Source organism: Sphaerodactylus townsendi, unplaced genomic scaffold, assembly GCF_021028975.2.
Source record: "Sphaerodactylus townsendi isolate TG3544 unplaced genomic scaffold, MPM_Stown_v2.3 scaffold_24, whole genome shotgun sequence".
Classification (NCBI taxonomy): Eukaryota; Metazoa; Chordata; class Lepidosauria; order Squamata; family Sphaerodactylidae; genus Sphaerodactylus; species Sphaerodactylus townsendi.
Window position 1 is genome coordinate 101,596 of NW_025950407.1, and position 21,358 is coordinate 122,953.

General features: G+C 48.5%; 1 protein-coding gene across 1 annotated transcript in view; it reads left to right on the top strand.

Moving 5' to 3' along the window:
- Window positions 1-20,448, top strand: part of MUC1 (mucin 1, cell surface associated) — a 31,309-nt gene extending 10,861 nt beyond the window's left edge. The window contains exons 2-8 of the mRNA XM_048482849.1: window positions 3,082-3,113; window positions 3,516-4,193; window positions 7,126-7,199; window positions 9,168-9,307; window positions 11,004-11,122; window positions 12,353-12,499; window positions 18,837-20,448. Coding sequence (XP_048338806.1) covers window positions 3,082-3,113; window positions 3,516-4,193; window positions 7,126-7,199; window positions 9,168-9,307; window positions 11,004-11,122; window positions 12,353-12,499; window positions 18,837-18,905 — 1,259 coding nt within the window. The 3' untranslated portion in view covers window positions 18,906-20,448. The remainder of the gene's footprint in view (window positions 1-3,081; window positions 3,114-3,515; window positions 4,194-7,125; window positions 7,200-9,167; window positions 9,308-11,003; window positions 11,123-12,352; window positions 12,500-18,836) is intronic.
- Window positions 20,449-21,358: the final 910 nt, after the last annotated feature.

A 21,358-nucleotide genomic window follows, 5' to 3' on the forward strand; every position in this document is an offset into this window, starting at 1 on the left:
TCTTCTTCCTCTGTTTGTTTTACTTGCAACAAGCCTCTGCCACCAGATCTCCAGGGAAGGTATAATCTATCAGTATCGCTACGTGGGTGTAAGACATAATGCATTGCCATAAGCTTCTGAGTTTTTCTACCCAATGCATCCAAATCAACTTGTGTCCAATTTATGATTCTGGCAGTGTACCTGGGGACGAGTAATGCCCAGGTGTTCATGGCCTTGATGGTATTCCCACCATTTAATTTGGATTTCAAATTTTTCCTGGTCTTCTGGGTGTATTCTCGGCTGACCACAGTCTTCACTTGCCCGTGCTTGATGTTATCCAGCTGTAAAATGCCCAGGTATTTATAAGCTGCCTCTTGGTTGCACTTGATGAGTTGGCCATCAGGCATTTCTATGCAGTTACTCTCAGTGATCTTGCCCCTCTTTGTCGCCACAGTGGTGCACTTTTCCAGGCCAAATTCCATCAAAATGTCTGAATATTGGGACTGTGTTCACTTGTGACTGGATTTCTGTGGCTGATTTCCTGTAGAGCTTCAAATTATCCATGTACAACAAATGTGAGATTTTTTCTGAGTCTTTGGCCATTCGATATCCCAACTTCGTTTTTCTTAAAATCACTGTTAGTGCGATCATGGCGATGATAAACAATAAGGGCAATAGTGAATCACCTTGGAAAATTCCTCGCTTGATGTCGACTATTCCATAAGAACATAAGAACATAAGAACTAGCCTGCTGGATCAGACCAGAGTCCATCTAGTCCAGCACTCTGCTACTCGCAGTGGCCCACCAGCTGCCTTTGGGAGCTCATGTGCAGGATGTGAAAGCAATGGCCTTCTGCTGCTGCTGCTCCCGAGCACCTGGTCTGTCAAGGCATTTGCAATCTGAGATCAAGGAGGATCAAGATTGGTAGCCATAGATCGACTTCTCCATAGTTTTCATATCCAACTGTCAGTTCAGTTTTCCACTGTCTCATCACTTTTTCAGTGAATACTTGAATGCTTTTGCTGACACCAATTGTAGCCAAGCATTTCATGATCCAACTAGGGCACAGTGAGTCAAATGCCTTCTTGTAATCTTGTAAGTGCAAATTTGCTTTTCGATTTTTGCAGTTCTCCATTATCGCTTTGTCTATCAGGATTTGACCTTTTGTACCCCTGCTCCTCCTTTTGTTCCCTTTTTGTTGCACTGGCAGGCTGTTATTTGCTTCCGAGTAGTCCATGATATTATCCACTGTTATGCTGGTGAGCAATTTGTGCATCATGGGCAAGCATGCTATTGGTCCGTAGTTTTCAAGTGTTGTCCCTTTGGCCGGATCTTTCTGAATCAAGTACGTCTTCCCAGTTGTTCACTATTCATCGATTTCATCATTTTGGATGGTTTCATGGAGCTACTTTGCCTTTGTCGGGTGTAAACTGGTTTGATATTTGAGCCAGAAGCCATGCGGTGACGTCCAGTTTTCCATTTTCTTGACTCCATTTTTTATCATATCAGTTGTTATTTCCAGTTCTTGCCTTTGTTTTTTTGCCCACACCTTTCTCAAAATCTTTTATCCCCTGTGTCTTCTTGTTGTAATCCTTCTCATTTTCCCACAGATCTTTCTGAAACTGAAGTGTTGCAATTTTCCTGGGTTTTTTACTTTCGACATTGATCTTTGTGTTGAGGCTTTGGTAGACTTATTATTATTGTTGTTGTTTATTATCAAAGCTGCCAGTTTAGTGTTATTGTTATTAGTTTGACATTACCCTGCTCTCCCCCACAACAGCTGTGTTCTGTCTATTCAGTTGGCTGTTGTGTTCCAATACACACAGTTCTTAGGTAGTTTTCCCTGGAGGTCTCGCATCAAAAGGTTTACCAGGGTCAAGGCTGAGAGTGTGTGAATGGCCCAAAGTCACCCAGCAATTTTCCATGGCAGAGCGGGGATTTGAACCTGGGACTTCCAGATCCTAGTTTGATGCCTTAATCATTATAGGTGTTATTTCACCCTATCCAATGGCGTATCTGCAATGGGGACGGGGGGGTCAACAGTCCCTGGGCCCAATGGTGGGGGGTGCAAAATCACCCACACACCCTTCATCCCCCACACCAACCCAGCTCAGAAGAGGCGTGGGGCAGCCAGCCTGCTGCCACAGCACCCGTTCAAGGGCCTGTGGAGGGCAGGGAGGCTGGGGGGCTCGGGGCAGCTCCAATGGGTGCCATGGCAGCAGGCCAGCCCAGGAGCTGACCTCAGATGCTGTGGTGTCCAAGTTGCCCTCGCCCCTGAGCCCCATACACAATTGTGCGGGGGGGGGGCGGCGGCACCTGAGGCAGGTGTTGTCCCCAGGTGCCATTTCCCTCAATATGCCTCTGACCCTATCCCAGAGGTGGACCACTTTTTCAGCAACGGCATTCCAAAAGGGAATGTGGTAAAAGAGTTCAAAATCTGCGCTCCTTGCTAAGGGGTCTTTCCCGCCAAAAACTGATGTGGCCGATAAACGATTTTCCCGAGATGGTGAGATTTTGCAGCCAGGAACTCTAGTGCAGAGAGAAATTAGTGTGGGTTTTAGCAGCTGTCAATTCCCCCAGTTGACAATTTGGCAGGGCGCTGTTGCCAGTGGCCAGGGGTGACATCTGTATGCTGACCTCTCCTCACCCAAATCAGGGATGATTATGTTGCTTGCTTGCCTCTGTATTATTCAGTTTCCCCAAAACTTAAGGCATCAAAAGTTGTCATGCCCTCAGAGACACCCTCACTATTTTCCTTATTTAAGCCTCAGTTACTCCGTTAGTTAGAATGGGTTTAGTTGCCTTTTGTATAGTTTTCTATGGCAGGGAACCTTACTTAGACCCTGTCCCTTTAAGAAGCCCTCTATAGGCAAAGCACTATAGCATAGTTAGTAGTGCCTGCTTTACAGTCAGTCAGTTTAGTTCAGGTGTCTGGGTAAAGCTGGAGACAGCAACATCCAAGACGAACAAGGTGTTAGAGATCCACAGAACTCAGAGTAACCCAGTTCCAGCAGTCTCACAACTAACAAATGAACCTCAGCAAGTATCCTTTCAGCATTCTTGGACTATGTTCCTAATTAGATTATTTGTCATCTTTCCAGGCACCCAGATAATCATTTCCACCGGCCAGATACCCCAAATTCAGTAGCGCTAAATAACCGAGCTACTCCACCAGTAGCGCTTGGGCCAACCGGTTACCCAGCACTCAGTAGCTGGCCAACCGAGCTACCCACCAGTAGCGCTTGGGCCAACCGGTTACCTTACCAGTAACGCTTGGGCCAACCGGAAAGCACTCCACCAGTAGCTTGGCCAACCGACACTCACCAGTAGCGCTAACAATCGAGTTACCCACCAGTAGCGCTTGGCCAACCGAGCACCACCAGTAAGCCTTTAAGGCCAGCTGAAGCTTCACCCACCAGTAGCCGCTAATAACCGGTTACCCACCAGTAGCTTAACCAGGGCCAACGAATTACACCACCAGTGGCAGCTGGGTAGCAGGAAAGCCACCCACCAGTAAGCAGCTGGGCCAGCGGTTCCCACCAGTAGCGCTGGGCCAACCGAGCCACCCACCAGTAGCGCTGGGCCAACCGAGCCACCCACCAGTAGCGCTGGGCCAACCGAGCCACCCACCAGTAGCGCTGGGCCAACCGAGCCACCCACCAGTAGCGCTGGGCCAACCGAGCCACCCACCAGTAGCGCTGGGACAACCGAGCCACCCACCAGTAGCGCTGGGACAACCGAGCCACCCACCAGTAGCGCTGGGACAACCGAGCCACCCACCAGTAGCGTTGGGACAACCGAGCCACCCACCAGTAGCGCTGGGACAACCGAGCCACCCACCAGTAGCGCTGGGACAACCGAGCCACCCACCAGTAGCGCTGGGACAACCGAACCACCCACCAGTAGCGCTGGGACAACTGAGACACCCAACAACAGCGCTGGGCCAATCATCACTGGCTCTGAGACAACAACCAAGAAAGGTCCCATCAGCAGCACCAATCAAACTGCCCAGACAACGGCAACGCCCAAGACTCCCAGGACGACTGCACCGCCGACATCCCATGTGACTTCCCAGGTGACCTCCGGCACCACACAGAAAGCTCCGCAGGATGTCTATCTCACATATCACATCGGAAACCGTGAATATGACAGCACCTTGTTGGATCAAGACTCTACATATTTCAAGCAGATAAACAGTTCTATTGAGCAGATGGTAAGTGCTGCCTGTGAGAAACGACTGAGGTGGGTGAATGGGTCCTTTATGAGTGAGGTGGAAGAAGGGATACTTCCCTTCCAAAAATCTGCATAGGGTGGGATTGGTTGGCTACTATTAAAGCACTGCTCAATCAACTTTTACCCAAGGCCTCATCCCCAGGACTTATTTTCTAGGCCTGGACACATCCCAGAACCATTTAAAATAACGTCTCTGAGTGTGTGAAGAGTGCAGCATCTGTTGCTCAAGCTCTTCAGGGCAGAATTGGGGCACAATGACATCTACCAAGTGTCAGGGATGGAGCAGTGACATATCTGCTGAAGGAACACGGGGGGGGGGTCAGTGGATCCCGGGCACCCCCCATTGGATCATGCGGGGGGCTCTCGATGGGCCTGCAGCAGGCTCCTGGCCTGGCTGCTCTTTCAGGACTGCCATCAATGGCTAAGGCAGACCTGGGCATTATACGGCCCGAGGGCCACATCCGGCCCGCCGGATGACCCTTGATCGCCTGCCGTGCAGAAGAGCGAGGCTTGAAGTTCCGCTGCAGCTCGCTGCCTTGGCTGCCGGCTTCGCGGGTTAAAAGCTTCCCGCCTTTGGCGCCCCACAATATTTCTGTTTCTATGCGGCCCCATGGAGGGCCAATTGCCCACCCCTGGGCTAAGGTAAGCAGGGCATGGGGGGCACGAGGGTGGAGGTGGGTGTTGGGCAGCTGGGGCAGGTGTTGCCCCGGTCGTCATTTCCCCCAGTACAGCTCTGGGATGGAGCAAGGGCTTCCTGTCACAGACTCATGCCATTGACATTTGCCAGCCCCCCCCCCCGGCCCCCCGTCATCCAGGGCCATAGGACACTAAGGAATTTGGTGGAATATGGATCAGCCCAGCCCTGCGTGCGAGTGCAGTAAAGAGGAGCTCTTCCAAACAAATATATGCAAAAAGGAAAACTTACATTAATTTCAAGTAACTTGGGATCACAGGCATTGTTTCAGGTGAAAAGTAGGTAGATAGAAACCTTATACGAAAGAGATAACTTTCCGCACCACAAGTGGGCATTCTAACACGCCATCACGTATGTGCGAGCGTGACATGTTTCTGCGGGGAAGCCCCGGCAGGAGCAGGTTGCTATTACATGTGCTCGGTACAAAGGAGAAGAAGAAAGAAAATGGCTGCAGGGTGAGGAAGGAAGTTAGTGGGCGGAGCCCAGACATGGAGAGCAAAAAATAGAACAGCTTAAAGATACATAGTGCCAGCGGCGGAGCAAGGGGCAAGTGTGCCCGGTGCGCGCGCGCATTGCGCGCCCCTCCAAGCCCCCCAAATGCTCCGCCCTGCCCCACCCCACCCCGGAACACCCTGCCACGCCCCCGGAACACCCTGTCCTGGAATGCCCTGCCACACCCCCGGAACGGCATGTCCCACCCCCGGAAAGTCCTTGGAACGCCTCTGCGGGGGTGCCTGCCCGGTGCGTCGGCCCTCTGTCCCCTTGGCGCTACGCCTCTGAATAGTGCCCCCCATTGTCCAGGCATGCAGAAGTCACTTATTCCAACATGGGGAGGGATCACCAGATGAAAAAAAAAAAGCCTTCAAGGATCTTTAATTGTTATACAAAATCAGGAGATTTCTGGGAGAGGGGGGGAACCTGGCCTGACATCAAAACCCCTCCTTTCGTAGTTATTAAAAGTATAAGACCGCCCCCCCCCCGCCACCACATACACACATACACAGAAGCACAACTTTGCACACGGCCTCTCAGAACGAGTATATGCTATAAACTTAATCACTGTTACGACTTTCTATGTCCACTCGGGGCTTTATGTGGGGCATCACTCTGCCAAAGCAAAGAAGAAGCACACAATGTGTGGTTGGTTAAGAACCCTAGCTTCTGGAAGACATTTGCTTTTGTTTTAAATGAAGAGCAAGTTTTCTAGTCCACATGGTTACGAAAATGTGTTTGAAGGCATGTGGACAACGCCTACTGAAAACCGAGACGCATGGGGCAAGCAAAGATTGAAGGTGAGGAGGGGAAGAGTGGTTTTGAGTATAACCCGTGGTATCAGACTTTGGCACTCCAGATGTTATGGACTACAATTCCCATCAGCCCCTGCAAGCATAGCCAATTGGCCATGCCAGCAGGGGCTGATGGGAATTGTAGTCCATAACATCTGGAGTGCCAAAGGTTCGCCACCACTGGACTATAGCCTGATCAGATCAGATTTCAGAAGCTAAGAAGGGTTCATGCTTGGATGGGAGACCATCAAGGGAGACCCTGCAGAGGAAGGCAGTGGCAAACCACCTCCACTTCTCACCTTGAAAATACCTCACTGGGGTTGCCATAAGTACTTGGAAGGGAGACCACCAAGGCAGGAAGGAGCTCCTGCCAGAAGGAAGGCCATTAGCGCAATAGCTTGACCTCTGTTTATTCCACTTGCCCTTGAAAACCCCTTTGGCCGTGGGTCGCATGCGTAAGAAGTCACCAGCGGTTATAGCACTTTTAAAAGTGTTTAGCGCTTAGTTTTAGCACTTTGTAAAAGTGTGCAAAAGCTTACCAGGTGTCCTGACAAAATTTCCAGGGGTCAGAGTGAGCGGAAAGTTCAAAGCCCTGCCTAGCCGCCTCCCTCTGACCTGTGGAAGTGGAATCCTGCACACCAAGTCAGAATAAATTATGCAAAATAAAGTGGTGCCCCAAATTGCCCTCAATTTGCATGCTGCATTTACAGGTTGCAGGATACAGCATTTCTTCTTGCACAACTTTTGATTTATTGGGGTACAGAATATGGGTTTTGCTTCCATTGTTGTGGGGACGGGGGGGGGGCAGGAGGTCCCCTAATAATAGCTGGGGGTAAGGAGGCGGTCTCAAAGCAGGGCTTCATTCCCACCGTATGTTTTGAGTTCCAGTTTATTACAATCTAATTCACAACACTCTCCCTTTCTCTTTGCAGTATTCGAGCATCTATAACTGTTCCACGTGTGCGCTCAGAAACCAATACCGAGGATACAACATAATTGGATTCAGGTACAGTGTGTGGCCTGTCAATAAACACATCTGATGGCTCTAGCTCTGGGTTAGGAAATTTCTGGAGAGTTGGGGGGGGGGTGGACCCTGGGGAGGGCAGGAGGGGTGTCTTATGTCATAGAGTCCATGTTCCAAATCACCCATCTCTCACAGGAAAATGGTCTCTGTAACCTGCAACAGGGGCGTACCACCCAGGGGGACATATAGGACAAATGTCCCCGGGCTGCAGCCATTTAGTCACCCCCCCCCCCCCCCCCCCCCGGGTCCATACACTGATTTCAAAACCTGGTGCAAAAAAAAGTTTGGTCGTGGTAGGGGAGAGCGGTTGCCCATGAGGGTGGGGGGCAGAAATCTCAGATTTTACACCAGGCTACATTTTCCCCAGATGCGTCTCTACCTGCAGACCAGTTGTCGTTTCAAAAGTTTTTCAGCCACTACCCACAGACTGGCAGTTACAGATGTCTGGGGAATGGGTGACTGAGCTGCAATGAATAAAAGGTCAGGTGGGCAAGGGGAAGTCAGAGGTTCACATACTCTGGTCTTTTCCATTTTGCCCGTCTTGCAACTGCAACCAGTTTTATAAGAAGGATCCCAACCGAGAGTCTCCCTTAGCACTTTGGCCGTAGCAATAAGCAACCTCTCAAAGTGCGCTCCCTTGCTGTAATAGCATGCACTTTAAGAGAAACCCAGCAAGAACAAATGCACTTGAATTCTCTTTAGTGTTGCACAGTTCATTCTAAGGCACTTTCAACAAACACACGCACGCACAGGCACATACACACAGAACCCAGGGAAACCAACAAGCCACATTAATGACTACACTGTTGGAGTAAAGGGATGGTAAAAGGTGTGTTGCACACGCAGTGTGATTTACAAAAGAGCACGGATCCCACCCAAGCCTGCTTAAACTGGTTAGGAGCATTTGACTGGAGCTCCAGAGTGCAAAAAGAACATGCCCAGAGGGCATTGGAATAAACACCAAAATCTGAGTCACAGAGTATGGAAACACTACCACATATTACTGATAAAAACTCTGTGAAAAAGGCTACAGATTGTGTTGCGTACTCATTAACAAAAGTGCTTTTCTGTGCCTCATAAACCCTGTGTCACTTTATAAACAATTTTTAAACAAACCTAAGGTGACCAGATGGTCACCTTTGTAAACCGGGACGGGGATAGGCGGCCGTGCGCACGCGCACGCGCATGCGTACACGGCCGCAGGAGCATGGTCTTCTGGGGCTTGCCGTTTCCTGCTTTGTGACAGGCGGGAAATGGCAAGCCCCAGAAGGCTGTGCTCCTGTGGCTGAGCGTGCGGGAGGCTGCCGCACTGCCTTGCGCCCCAGAAGGCAGTGTGGCAGCCTCCCCAAAATCGGGACAATTTAAATAACCCACGGGACACGGGACAAATTGTTTGAAGGCGGGACTGTCCCGCCAAAAGTGGGACATCTGGTCAGCCTGAACAAACCCCTACATTCATGCATGTAAAGGTGTTCGTGTAACATAACCACATACAAGCAGCAGCGTTTATGAACAGTATTCATAACATGGAAAGCAAGTCCATAATAAGCAAGTTCATAATAACTATATTAACAATGTCATTATTATTATTATTGTTAATATAGTTATTATTATTATTATTAATGATGATGATGATGATTACATTATATGTGTGGATTTTTTAAATTAGTGGTATGCAGAGGGCATCGCATGTAGCTCTGTCTCAGAAAAAGATGTTAGTACGGTCAGTTGAGGTACAGCCGTGGAGATGGAGTCTGGGGAGGGAAGAGTTTGGGGAGGGGCCGGAGTTCAATGGGGTATAATGCATAGAGTCTGCCCTCCAGAGCAGCCTTTTTCTCTTGGGGAACAGACCTCTGTGGTCTGGTATACAGTTCTAATTCTGGGAGGTCTCCCAGATCCAACAGGGTGCTGGCAATGCCCTAATTCTTTCCTTCTCTCCCTCATTTGCAGGCCGGGCTCTATTAAAGTATGGTCAGTCTTGTTTTTCCAGACACAAAAATCCCCCGATGAGCTGAAAGATCAAGTACAGCAGAATTTGGAAAAAGCCACTCCAGAGCAAAAGCAGGATTTGGCAATAAATGATGTCCAAGGTGAGGGGCGGGGCAGTTGTCTCAGGACTGAGCTTGAGGACCTAAGCTATGCTAGATCAGTCCAAGGGCTATCAAGTCCAGCAGTCTGTTCACTCGGTGGCCAAATAGGGACGTCTAGGAAGCCCACAAGCTAGACAACTGCAGCAGCATTTATCCTGCCTGTATTGTGCAGCACCTGAGCCAGCGGGGGTGTAGTGGTTAAGAACAGGTGCACTCTGATCTGGAGAACCAGGTTTGATTCCCTGCTCTGCCACTTGAGCTGTGGAGGCTTACCTGGGGAACCAGATTAGTCTGTGCACTCCAACACTTGCCAGCTGGGTGACCTTGGGCTAGTCACAGTTCTTTGGAGTTCTCTCAGCCCCACCCGCCACACAGGGTGCTTGTTGTGAGGGGGAAAGGGAAAGGAGTTTGTAAACCCCTTTGAGTCTCCTTACAGGAGAGAAAGGAGGGATATAAACCCAACTCTTCTTCTACCTAATATAATATGTGGGCTCCTCTGATACTGAAGAGCACAGGCATGCATCTTGACTGATAATGGTCATGGATAGCCCTGATCTGTGAATATATCCATCCCCCTCTTAAAGCTGCAGAACAGCCCAGGAGGTGGCATTAGGCATCACATCCACTTTTGGGGAACAGCTAGATTCCACTCCAGTAGCACCTTAGAGACCAACAAGATTTTTGGGGTACCACCATTTGAGAGTCAACACTCTTTTTATTAAATACCAATGAGAGGAAGAGGAGGAGTTTGGATTTATATCCCACTTTTCTCAACCTTCAGGAGTCTCCACGTGGCTTACAAACTCTTTCCCTTCCTCTTCCCACAACAGATACCTCGTGAAGTGGGTGGGGGCTGAAAGAGTTCTGAGAGAACTGTGACTGGCAGGCTTCATGTGTAGGAGCAGGGAAACCCATCCAGTTCACCAAATGAGAGTCTGCCACTCAGGTGGAGGAGTACAGAATCAAACCTGGTTCTCCAGACTGGAGTCCGCTGCTGAATAAATTATGCAAATCAGCAAACACAGCGGAACACATTATGCAAAATAAATCCTATCAACTGTGCACCTAAGTGATTTCTATTGGTCGCGGATTTCATCGTTCTTATCTCAGAATTCTGACTGTTTGAATGCAGAATGTCCAACAGTGCAATTCTAAAGTTATTCCAGTAAATCCATTAATTTCAATGGGTTTAGACTGGAGTAACTCTGTGTAGGATTGTGTTGTAAGTATGACGTTCATACAGCCTACACAAGGTAGCTGCAGACTCCTGTCACTGAAACAATAGTCTGTATCCATGATGTTGATAGACAGAGGGAATATACTTAAGATTACTAGCTCCATGTTTGGAAAAAAATAGTCGGAGATTTGGGGGGCGGAGCCTGAGGAGGGTGAGGTTGAGGGAAGGGAGGGGCTTCAGTGGGGGCCATAGACTCCACCTTCCAAGGCAGCCATTTCCTCCAGGTGATCTGGTCTCTGTCACTTGGAGATCAGTTGTAATCTCAGGAAATTTCCAGCCTGGAAATGGTCACCCTGGCTGTTTATACTTTGAATGCCATCCTATCTGATGATAGACTGCTGTCGTGAAGCCCATCAACAGGACCGCTGGGACTCCTCTTGCTGGTCGCCTCTGAATATCCATCCCCTTGACCCCAGCTGCTGCTTATTGGGGCCACTGACGTCTTTCCTTCCATTGCAGTAAAGTCCGACCCCATTCCAATTCCTGCCTCTGAAGCACCTGTTCCAGGCTGGGGCATTGCCCTCCTCGTGTTGGTCTGCATCCTTCTACTGCTAGCCATCATTGCCTACATAATCCTGGTGAGTGTCTCTTCCTTGTTCTCTCTTTCCAGTCTCTTCTCTCTCTGCCCCATTTGTTTCCTCACACCAATCCTGGGAGGCAGGTTAGACCCGGAGCTCATGACTGGCCACAAAGACATTTGTGACAGAAAGGGGATTTGAACCTTTTCCGCATGCCAGTGTTTTCCTCCGGGAGCTCCAGCATTGCTGGGGCTACTGATGGCGGACTTCCCTGTATTTCCATGATACTTTCCATCTTCAGTTCCATGCTAGCAGGATTGGAGGCCTTTTCAAGGGTTTATTTTTTAAGCCAGTAATTGGAAGCTATGAAGGGTCAGCCCTGGTAATTATTTGGATGGGAGACCACCAAGGGAGTCCAGGGTTGCCAGGCAAAATTAGGCAATGGCCAACCACCTTTGAAAGTCTCCTGCCTCAAAATGGCCAAGGGGTTGCCATAGGATGGCTTCCATTTGATTGCATTTTCCACCACCAAATGACACGCTGATAGACTGATACGTCAGCGAGGTGTAGAGCCGGTGGATTTTAATCTGGAGAACTGGGATTGATTCCCCACTCCTCCACCTGAGTGGCAGAGGCTTATCTGGTAAACCAGATGTGTTCCCGCATTCCTGCATTCCTGATGGGTAACCTTGGGCTAGTCCCAGTTCTCTCATAACTCTTTCAGCCCTACCTGCCTCACAAGGTGTCTGTTGTGGGGAGAGGAAGGGAAAGGAGTTTATAAGCTCCTTTGAGTCTCTTATAGGAGAGAAAGGTGGGATATAAATCCAAACTCTCCTCCTCCTCCTCCTCCTCCTCCTCCTCCTCCTCCTCCTCCTCCTCCTCCTCCTCTTCTTCTTCTTCTTCTTCTTCTTCTTCTTCTTCTTCTTCTTCTTCTTCTTCTTCTTCTTCTTCTTCTTCTTCTAATTTAGCAGGCTATTGTGTGCAGGAAAGCCTCATCTATATGTACCGAGAACAAAAATAACTGAGAACCTTTTGTCTGTTTAAACTAAAATACCATATTTATTGTAGGATCTCCCCTTCTGGAAAGGATAGAGTAAATATAGGCTGATTATACATTGCTGCTCTGCAGCAAGGGACTCCTTACATTAGAGAAAAGCAGGATATGCAAACCAACTGTTGTTATTGTTGTGGTGGTTCTTCTACTTCAGAATTTAAATGTTCCCTTCTTGCCTCTCTCACTTGCACCAAACAACTCTGACTTTTCTCTTGCTCTCCTTCAATCCCTTGCAGTTAACCTACCGCCTTCGAAAAAGCTATCGTGGCCAGCTTGACCTGCTCAACCACCGAGACTCCTACTATGCTATGACTGACCATCCAACGTATCGCACACACGGCCGATACGTTGCTCCGAGCAGCAAACAAAATCCTTACACTGATGTGAGTAAAATCCCTACCTGTCCTGGCCCTGCTCCCTGCTGAACAGGGTAAAATGGAAACTGTTCATGTCAGGCTTTGCCGAGTGAAAGGGGAGGGTGGTAGACCCGTACTCTCGAAATCGAGAAAGTTGCCAGGTCGTCCCTGGCTACCCACAGGGGATCAAGAGGGGTAGGCTTGCCAGATTCTGCACCACAATTCAAGAAGGGTATTGACAAGCTGGAACGGGTCCAGAGGAGGGCAACCAAAATGGTCAAAGGTTTGGAATCCATGCCCTACAAGGAGGAGAGACCTAGGGAGCAGGGGATGTTTAGACTGAAGATGCGAAGGTTAAGTTTGGTGAAGAGAAGGTGAAGAGGTAGTATGATTTTTGAAAGGATGTCATGTTGGCGAGGGAGCAAGCTTGTTTTCTGCAGCTCCAGAGACTCAGATCAGGAGTAACGGGTTCAAGGTGAAGGAAAAGAGATTCCACCTAAACATCAGGAAAAACTTCCTGACAGTCAGGGCTGTTCGACAGTGGAATTCGCTGCCTCGCAGAATGGTGGAGTCTTCTACTTTGGAGGTTTTTAAAGAGAGGCTGGGTGGCCATCTGTCAGGAGTGCTTTGATTGTGTGTTCCTGCATGGCAGGTGGATTGGGCTTGATGGCCCTTGGGGTCTCTTCCAACTCCATGATTCTATGATCCAGCTTGGGGGACTCTTGGATATTTGGGGCCTTGGGAGGTCAGGGATCTCAGAGGGGTGCAGCAGAGAGTCCCACCTCCAAAGCATCCATTTTCTCCAGGGGAATTGATGTCTATTGTCTGGAAATCAGCTGTAATTCTGGAAGAACCCCAGGTCCCACCTGGAGAAGGGCATCCATAGATACAGACCACTAGTTGGTCTAGCTTTAATTTGTCAGATGCAGTGGTCCCCAACCTGGGGTATGTGTACGCCCACAAGTACATACCAGAGAATTTTGGGGGTAGATGAAACAAATGATGTCATATTTTTGCAACTATGGGGGTACAGTTTTAGGGAAATGTGTTGCCCAGGAGTACGAGAGTCGGAAAAGGTTGGGAACCTTCCTTATGAGGAGAGGCTGCAGCGTTTGGGACTCTTTAGTTTGGAGAGGAGACGTCTGAGGGGGGATATGATTGAAGTCTATAAAATTATGCCTGGGGTAGAAAATGTTGACAGAGAGAAATTTTTCTCTCTTTCTCACAATACTAGAACCAGGGGGCATCCATTGAAAATGCTGGGGGGAAGAATCAGGACTAATAAAAGGAAACACTTCTTCACGCAACGTGTGATTGGTGTTTGGAATATGCTGCCACAGGAGGTGGTGATGGCCACTCACCTGGATAGCTTTAAAAGGGGCTTGGACAGATTTATGAAGGAGAAGTCGATCTATGGCTACCAATCTTGATCCTCTTTGATCTGAGATTGCAAATTCCTTAGCAGACCAGGTGCTCGGGAGCAGCAGCAGCTGAAGGCCATTGCGTTCACATCCTGCAGGTGAGCTCCCAAAGGCACCTGGTGGGCCACTGCAAGTAGCAGAGAGCTGGACTAGATGGACTCTGGTCTGATCCAGCTGGCTTGTTCTTATGTTCTTATGTTCTAACCACGGGTATAATGGGAGTGGGAAGAGCTACTCTAGAGTCTCAAGCAGAGAAGATTCCTTCCCAGTATCTAGAACCCAAGACCCTTGGCATAGAACCAGCAATCTATTGCATGAAAAACTAGGGTGCTGTAGTTGTCTGGTCTGGGTTGAGTAATTCCTGGACATGTTGGGGGTCGAGTATGGGGACAGAGAAGGACCTCACTCGGTGTAATATCATAGAAGGCAGCCTCCTATGCAGTCTGCCCTTTCCCTTCTCAACCCCCCCCCCCACTATCTTTTTAGTCTTCCCTGTTAGAGGAAAGTGCAAAGCTGCCGTCTCCAGCACCCGCTCCGAAGTCACAAATAGCCTCATGATGGCCTTGACCCCTGGCTGGCCTCCAGCTCCTTCCCCTGCTACAGAGTTAATCTCTAACTAGCAGGGAAAGCTGCCATTAGAGCCAGCTGCCCATTTGGGGCAGCGTTGGTATTGTTTGTCTGCCCCCCCGCCCCCCAAATTACACTCCATGGCAAACAAATGGGCCAAGAAACACGGGGTCGGGGTTATTGTTAATATGCCTGGCCAGGCCGGTTGCCTAGGCAACCAGAGGCCCAGCTGAGCTGGAGGCCTGTCTATATTTGTGTGTGTGTGTGAGTGTGTGTGTGTGTGTTGGGGGGGGGGGATGTCTCTCGCCACGCTGGGCCCACAACAGGGCGACGCTCGATAAACGTCATATAAGAGCTCTGGCCCCATCTGTTCCATTAAGGGACTTGTTACAGCTCAGCAAACACCGCTGCCTCTTGAGCAAATAGCCATCTGAGCACGTGCAGGATTCAGAAATCTCGGGGAAAGGGCAGAGCAAGGAGAAAGGGGGTGCATGGGTTTTTTCTTTCCTCTTGTTGCCAAAGAAATCCAGGCATCCCCAAGGTCTTTCACAGGGGTCCCCCCTTTGGGGTCCACCCAATTCGCCCTTGGTGTGGGGGGGCAGCATTCTGGCCGCTCCCTTTCTCATGACCGGGCCTTGTTTACACAGGACATTGAATTGCTTGTCATGTGGCTGGCAACTGCCCAGGTCTTTGCAGAGAGCAGCTGGCGGTTCCTGGCATTTCACCCACGAGAACTGGGCACCCCTCCGGTGAACGATACAACCAACGTAGTGGATTGATGGGTATAGGGTTGCCAGCTCCAGGTTGGGAAATACCTGGAGGTTTTGGGAGGTGGGGTCAGAGGAGGGGAGGGTTTGGGGAGGGGAGGGACTTCAGGAGCAGCAGTGACGTAGTAGTGAAGAGCAGGGGCACTCTAATCTGGTTAGAACCAGGTTTGATTCCCTTGAGCTGTGGAGGCTCATCTGGGGAACTAGATTGGCTTGTGCACTCCAGCACATGCCAGCTGGGTGACCTTGGGCTAGCTCAGGGGTCTGCAACCTGTGGCTCTCCAGATGTTCATGGACTACAATTCCCATCAGTCCCTGCCAGCAGAGTATGATTGGAATTGTAGTCCATGAACATCTGGAGAGCCACAGGTTGCAGACCCCTGGGCTAGTCACAGCTCTATGGAGCTCTCTCAGCCCCACCCACCTGACAGGGCATTTGTTGCGGGGTGGGGGAGGAAAAGGAGATTGTAAAAAGGGGGATATAAATCCAGCTCTTCTTCTTCTTCTTCTTCTTCTTCTTCTTCTTCTTCTTCTTCTTCTTCTTCTTCTTCTTCTTCTTCTTCTTCTTCTTCTTCTTCTTCTTCTTCTTCTTCTTCTTCTTCTTCTTCTTCTTCTTCTTCTTCTTCTTCTTCTTCTTCTTCTTCTTCTTCTTCTTCTTCTTCTTCTTCTCCTTCTTCTTCTTCTTCTTCTTCTCCTTCTCCTTCTCCTTCTCCTTCTCCTTCTCCTTCTCCTTCTCCTTCTCCTCCTTCTCCTTCTCCTTCTCCTTCTCCTTCTTCTCCTCCTTCTCCTTCTCCTTCTTCTCTTCTTCTCTTCTTCTCCTCCTCGTCCTCGTCCTCGTCCTCGTCCTTCTCCTTCTCCTTCTCCTTCTCCTTCTCCTTCTCCTTCTCCTTCTCCTTCTCCTTCTCCTCCTCCTCCTCCTCCTCCTCTTCCTCCTCCTCCTCCTTCTTCTTCTTCAGTGGGGTATATTGCCCCCTTCCAAAGCAACCATTTTATCCAGGGGAAGTGATCTTTGTTGCCTGGAGATCAGTTGTAATCCCAAGAGATCTCCAGCCACCCCCTGGAGGCTGGCAAACCTAGCTCCCACCCAACTGCCCTCTCCCCCCAGGAGAAAAGCAAACAAAAGTTTAATACAGCAGCTGCCTGAGAAGAGGCAGGCTTGCTTTTAACGTGTCAAGACCGAGCAACTCCTTGGGAACGAAAGTGATAAAACTCCTTTGATAGGGCTGGCGCACCCCATGAAAGAATGCTGAAAACATAAACGTCTTATCACAGCCTTCCCTTTTGCCTAGCAAGTCTATCTGCTTTCGATAGGGCCAGTCCTATAACAAGGCAGTATGTTTCTCTTGATTTTCACAGGCACTGGGGTTGCCAGCTTAGGGCAGGGAATATCCTGGTGATTTGGTGGTGGGAGGGCATTGCCTCTGGATGGCGGAATGTATTTTTCATTCATTCTATTTCGCTCTGTCCGTCAGATCCATCCGTCCGTTGGTTCGTTGGTTCGTTGGTTCATTCGTTGGTTCGTTGGTTCGTTCATTCATTCATTCGATTTCTATCCCACCCTATCCCCGTAGGACTCAGGGTGGGTTACAGCATAAACATTTCACAATAATATAATAATTAAAACTTTGAAACCAATATATAAAAATAAAACTAATACTAAAACAGATGGTGAGGAGGGGCCTTAGCAGGGTATAATGCCAAACACTCACCCTCCAAAGGAACAAAGACAGTTTAGAAGAGATTAGGAAAAATATGAAGGAATTCTGGGAAATAAATAAAAACTCGATAACAGATATAGGAATTATTTGGGACTCACATAAAGCTGTCCTAAGAGACAATATGATAAGAGCCGAAATTAAATTGAAAAGGAAGAAAAATAAACAAAGGAAAGACCTAGAGAAAGAGTTAATTAAGTTAGAACAAGAATTAATAACAAATAAGAAGAAAAAGGCAATTGAAAGGAAAATAAAACTGTATAAAGATCAAATACAGAATTTAAATACAGATGAAATGCTAAAAAACCTAATATATTTAAAACAAAAAAATTATGTCTTTGGTGGAAAACCAGGTAAATGGTTATCCAGAAAAATTAAAAGAGAACAAGAAACTAAAATTAATCCCAAAGCGAAATCACTTGGGAAAATAAAAGAATAACAGATAAAAATGAAATTAAAGAAAAGATACAAACCTATTACGAAAGGTTGTATAGCAAAGATAACATACTCCAAGAAGATATTGATAAATTCTTGGATATTCATAATCTGAAACATTTCACTCAGGAAGAAGTCCAAATTCTGGACCATGAAGTAACTAATACTGAGGTCAAACAAGCGATAGACAAACTTAAAAATAAAACTCCAGGGCCGGACATGATTCCAGCGACATACTACAAACTGTTCGCAACAGAATTAAATACAGAATTGACAGAACTAATGAATGAAATCTTAAAAGGTAATGTGATGCCCAAATCGTGGACCCAGGCAACGATATCCCTGATACCTAAAACTGTTTCAACTACACCAGAACCTAAGGATTTCAGGCCGATATCGTTGCTAAACCTAGATTATAAAATTTTCGCACATATAATGGCAGAAAGACTTAAAAAAGTACTCATAAACTATATAAGTGATGATCAACGAGGCTTCCTACCAGGAAGATCAACTGCTCAAAATATAAGAACATTTTTAAATGCAATTGAAATACTTGACCAACAACCAGGGACAAAAATGGCCATTATATTATTAGATGCTGAAAAAGCATTTGACAGAGTGAACTGGTATTTTATGAACCAGCTACTACAAAAAATTGGAACTCCAAATAATTTTCTGTCAGGTATAAAAAATATATATAAAAAGCATAAAGCGCTTTTTACATTGTATAAATGGAGAGAAAAGAACAACAGAATTAGAGATCAGCGAGGCACAAGACAAAGGATGCCATTGTCTCACTTACTATTTATAATCACAATGGAACCATTACTTAAAAGAATTAATGAAGATCTAGGGATTCAGGGTTTGAAATATAAAGGAGGAAGACAGAAAGATTAAAAGCATATGCTGATTGACATATTGGTCTTTCTGGGCGACCCAATAAAGAAGAATAAATAATCTCTTAAGATATATATTGGAAAGAATCACGGAGAGAGTCACCGGCTTTAGAAGTTTTGCGTGGGTTCACTTTGAAGCCGGTGACTCTTCCAAATCTCACACTGCAGACTCCTTGGGAGCAGCAGTGGCGTAGAAGGTTAAGAGCTCGTGTATCTAATCTGAAGGGATTGGGTTTGATTTCCAGCTCTGCCGCCTGAGCTGGCACATGGAAGGAGAGCTTCTCACAGGAATTTCAGATTAGGCACTGTGCACTCTCACACCGCGCTCCCAGCTTCCCAGGGTGACCCCAGCAGGCTAGTCACAGTTCTTCCTGAGCTCTCTCAGCCCCACCTACCTCACAGGGTGTTTGTTGTGAGGGGGGGAAGGGCAAGGAGATTGTCAGCCCCTTTGAGTCTCCTGCAGGAGAGAAAGGGGGGATATAAATCCAAAACTCTTCTTCTTCTTCTCTTGTGATCTGATCAAAGTCTTGCTCTAACTGTATCTTCTCCTCTTTTTTTGGCAGGTACATCCCAACAATGGCTCCAGCCCCTTCTCGTACACCAACCCTGCAATGGCCAATGAAAGTTTTTAAGGCGTGCACTTCTTACAGCTGGACTCTGGGGATGGGGGGGTGGGGGCAGGACGAAGCTGGCTGGGCCAGGCTGATCCAAAGAGAAGCTGTTGATGGGGGAATTGCTGCACTCCAGTGGGAAAAGGCCTGCCTTGGAAATAGCTCCGCCCGGGCTTCAAAACAGCCTTTTTTTCGACAATGAGTAAAGAATTGCATCCAGGTGAACCCGTATTTAAGTTACTCTCAGTTGGAAAAGCTGGTTTCTTTTTTGCACGCTACAGATGCATGATTCATATTAATATTTCAAGGGCAGCCCAGCTAATCAAAAGTGATGAGGACTAGTAACTTATTGGCCCGGTTGGCTTCATCGCTCAGGTACTGGACTGCTAGACAGACGAATCCACTGTGATGATTATTTCTAAAGATCAAAAAGGAATCTCTGCAGCGCAGGATGATCTAAACAAGAAGAGGCAGAAGGGTGAAAAATAACCTTGGAGTGACTTTTCTGGTTGCTGAAGTTCTAACATTTGCGGGTTTGGGACAATCTACCCCGTCTCTGCCACCAAAACAAACATGGACTTCCATGTAAACACTGAGTACAACCACCTTTCCCCCCATTAACAATGTTTATTAATGTTAAACCTAAAAATATAAAATGTACATATACTGTGGTGGGAGGAGATGTGGCAGACTTAGGATCCTGAGACCGTGAGAAAACATCAGATTCTTGGATCTGAACACAGCTCTCAAAACTACAATGCGTGGATCTTTTCTCCCCACAACTGCCCCACTGAGCATGCACGAGCTGGATCCTCTAGGAGCACATCATATGGCAGAAAGCAACAGGATCATAGAGTTACGGAGATCAAATGGGTCTCCGGGAATGCAGTGGCGTATCTAAGGTAGGGCACTATGGCACATGGCTTGAGGGCATCTCTTGAAGGTGGGCACCATCACTGCCTGCAAACTCACCTGCCACAGCCATGCCAACCATGCGCCTCACCTCAGGGGTGCTCAGTCACTGGCAGCGCCACCCCCGCCCCACATCAAGCCGAGCTTCGAGGAGAAGATCCTGCCACCCTGAGCCAGCAGCAAGGCACAAAGCCAGCCAGCAGGAGGTCCAAACCCAGGCCGGGAACCCGAGGGGCCCACCAATGCGCAGGCGCCATTTTCCGTAGATACGCCTCAGCAGGAACATCGAATGCAAGCTCCATGCCTCTGCATCCCCAGCAAATGGCTGTCCTACCTCTGCTTCACCCGGCAGCAAAGAGCAGCTTGCTTGCCCACAGAAAAGCCAGACACGTTGCCCTTCCGCCAATGAAGCAGAAGTTCCAGAAAAGTCCACGTCGGATGCATGAAGGAACTGAATGGTGACAAAGTTAATTTAATGTATGGGGAAGGAGGATAGAAGCAAGCACTTCCTTCTTTGCAAACCATCCTAAGCCCTGTTTACCCATAAGGCTAAAACCTCCAGGGGACATGGTGACAATTAAGCAACATTACCTAGCAGGGACATAGGTATGGAGGGGTTCATGGGTTCAACCCCCCCCCCATTACATGTCTGTTGTCTCCAAGTGCCCACCCACCCACCCAGCAGTCCCTTTTGCCCTCCCCTCCGGGAAAGCCAGAAGAGACTATCGCCCCCAGCCTTGACTGCTTTTATAAGCACAGGGGCTGGGGGGGTGGGGCTTGGGGAGGTGTAGCCATGCCTCCCCAAGCCCCGCCCTCCAGCCTCCATGCTTATAAAAGCAGCTCTCCAAGGCTTTCGGGGCGTCAGAGCCACTCTTCTGGCTTTCCCTGGAGGGGCAAAAGGGACTGGGTGGGTGGAGTGGGTGGTGGGAGGGAGGAGGGAGGGTGAGGCTGAGGAGCTTAAGGGAGGCATGGCCACATGCCATTTTAGCGGTGAGGGTTGGGCTCGACCCACCTCACCCCCCTGAGCCCGCCCTGGAGCCCACCCCATAAAAATATATATACCTATGTCACTGTTACCTAGTCAACAGTTGGGATCTGAAATTGTGCTTTGCTCCCTCCCACAACTCAGGCTCCCAACCCGAGTTGACAACTGTGAAACTGGACTCTCTAACTGTCCCTTTAACATCAGTGTGATCTGCAGCTCATACCAGGCCGTGTTTTTTATCGCCATCACATCTCACCTATGGTGACCCCTGGTGGGGTTTTCAGGGCAAGAGATGTTTGGAGGTGGTTTGCCATTGGCTGCCTCCATGAAGAGAGGGAGTAACTGTTGCCTTGACAAAGAATGTATTTATTACCTTTCACAATAAAAGGGAACTGTGATGGTAGCAAGGTGTGTCAGCTTTTTGAATGTGTTTGTGTGTGTGGAATGGGGGAAGAGATCTCGAACTCAGGACTAGGGCCGTGGCCTTTCCAATCTTTATTTTCCCTAGGGGGAGGAAGACTGCGGCTGGGGTTGGGCCCGAGTTCAGAGTAGTAGCTATCTTCTTCTCACTTCAAAC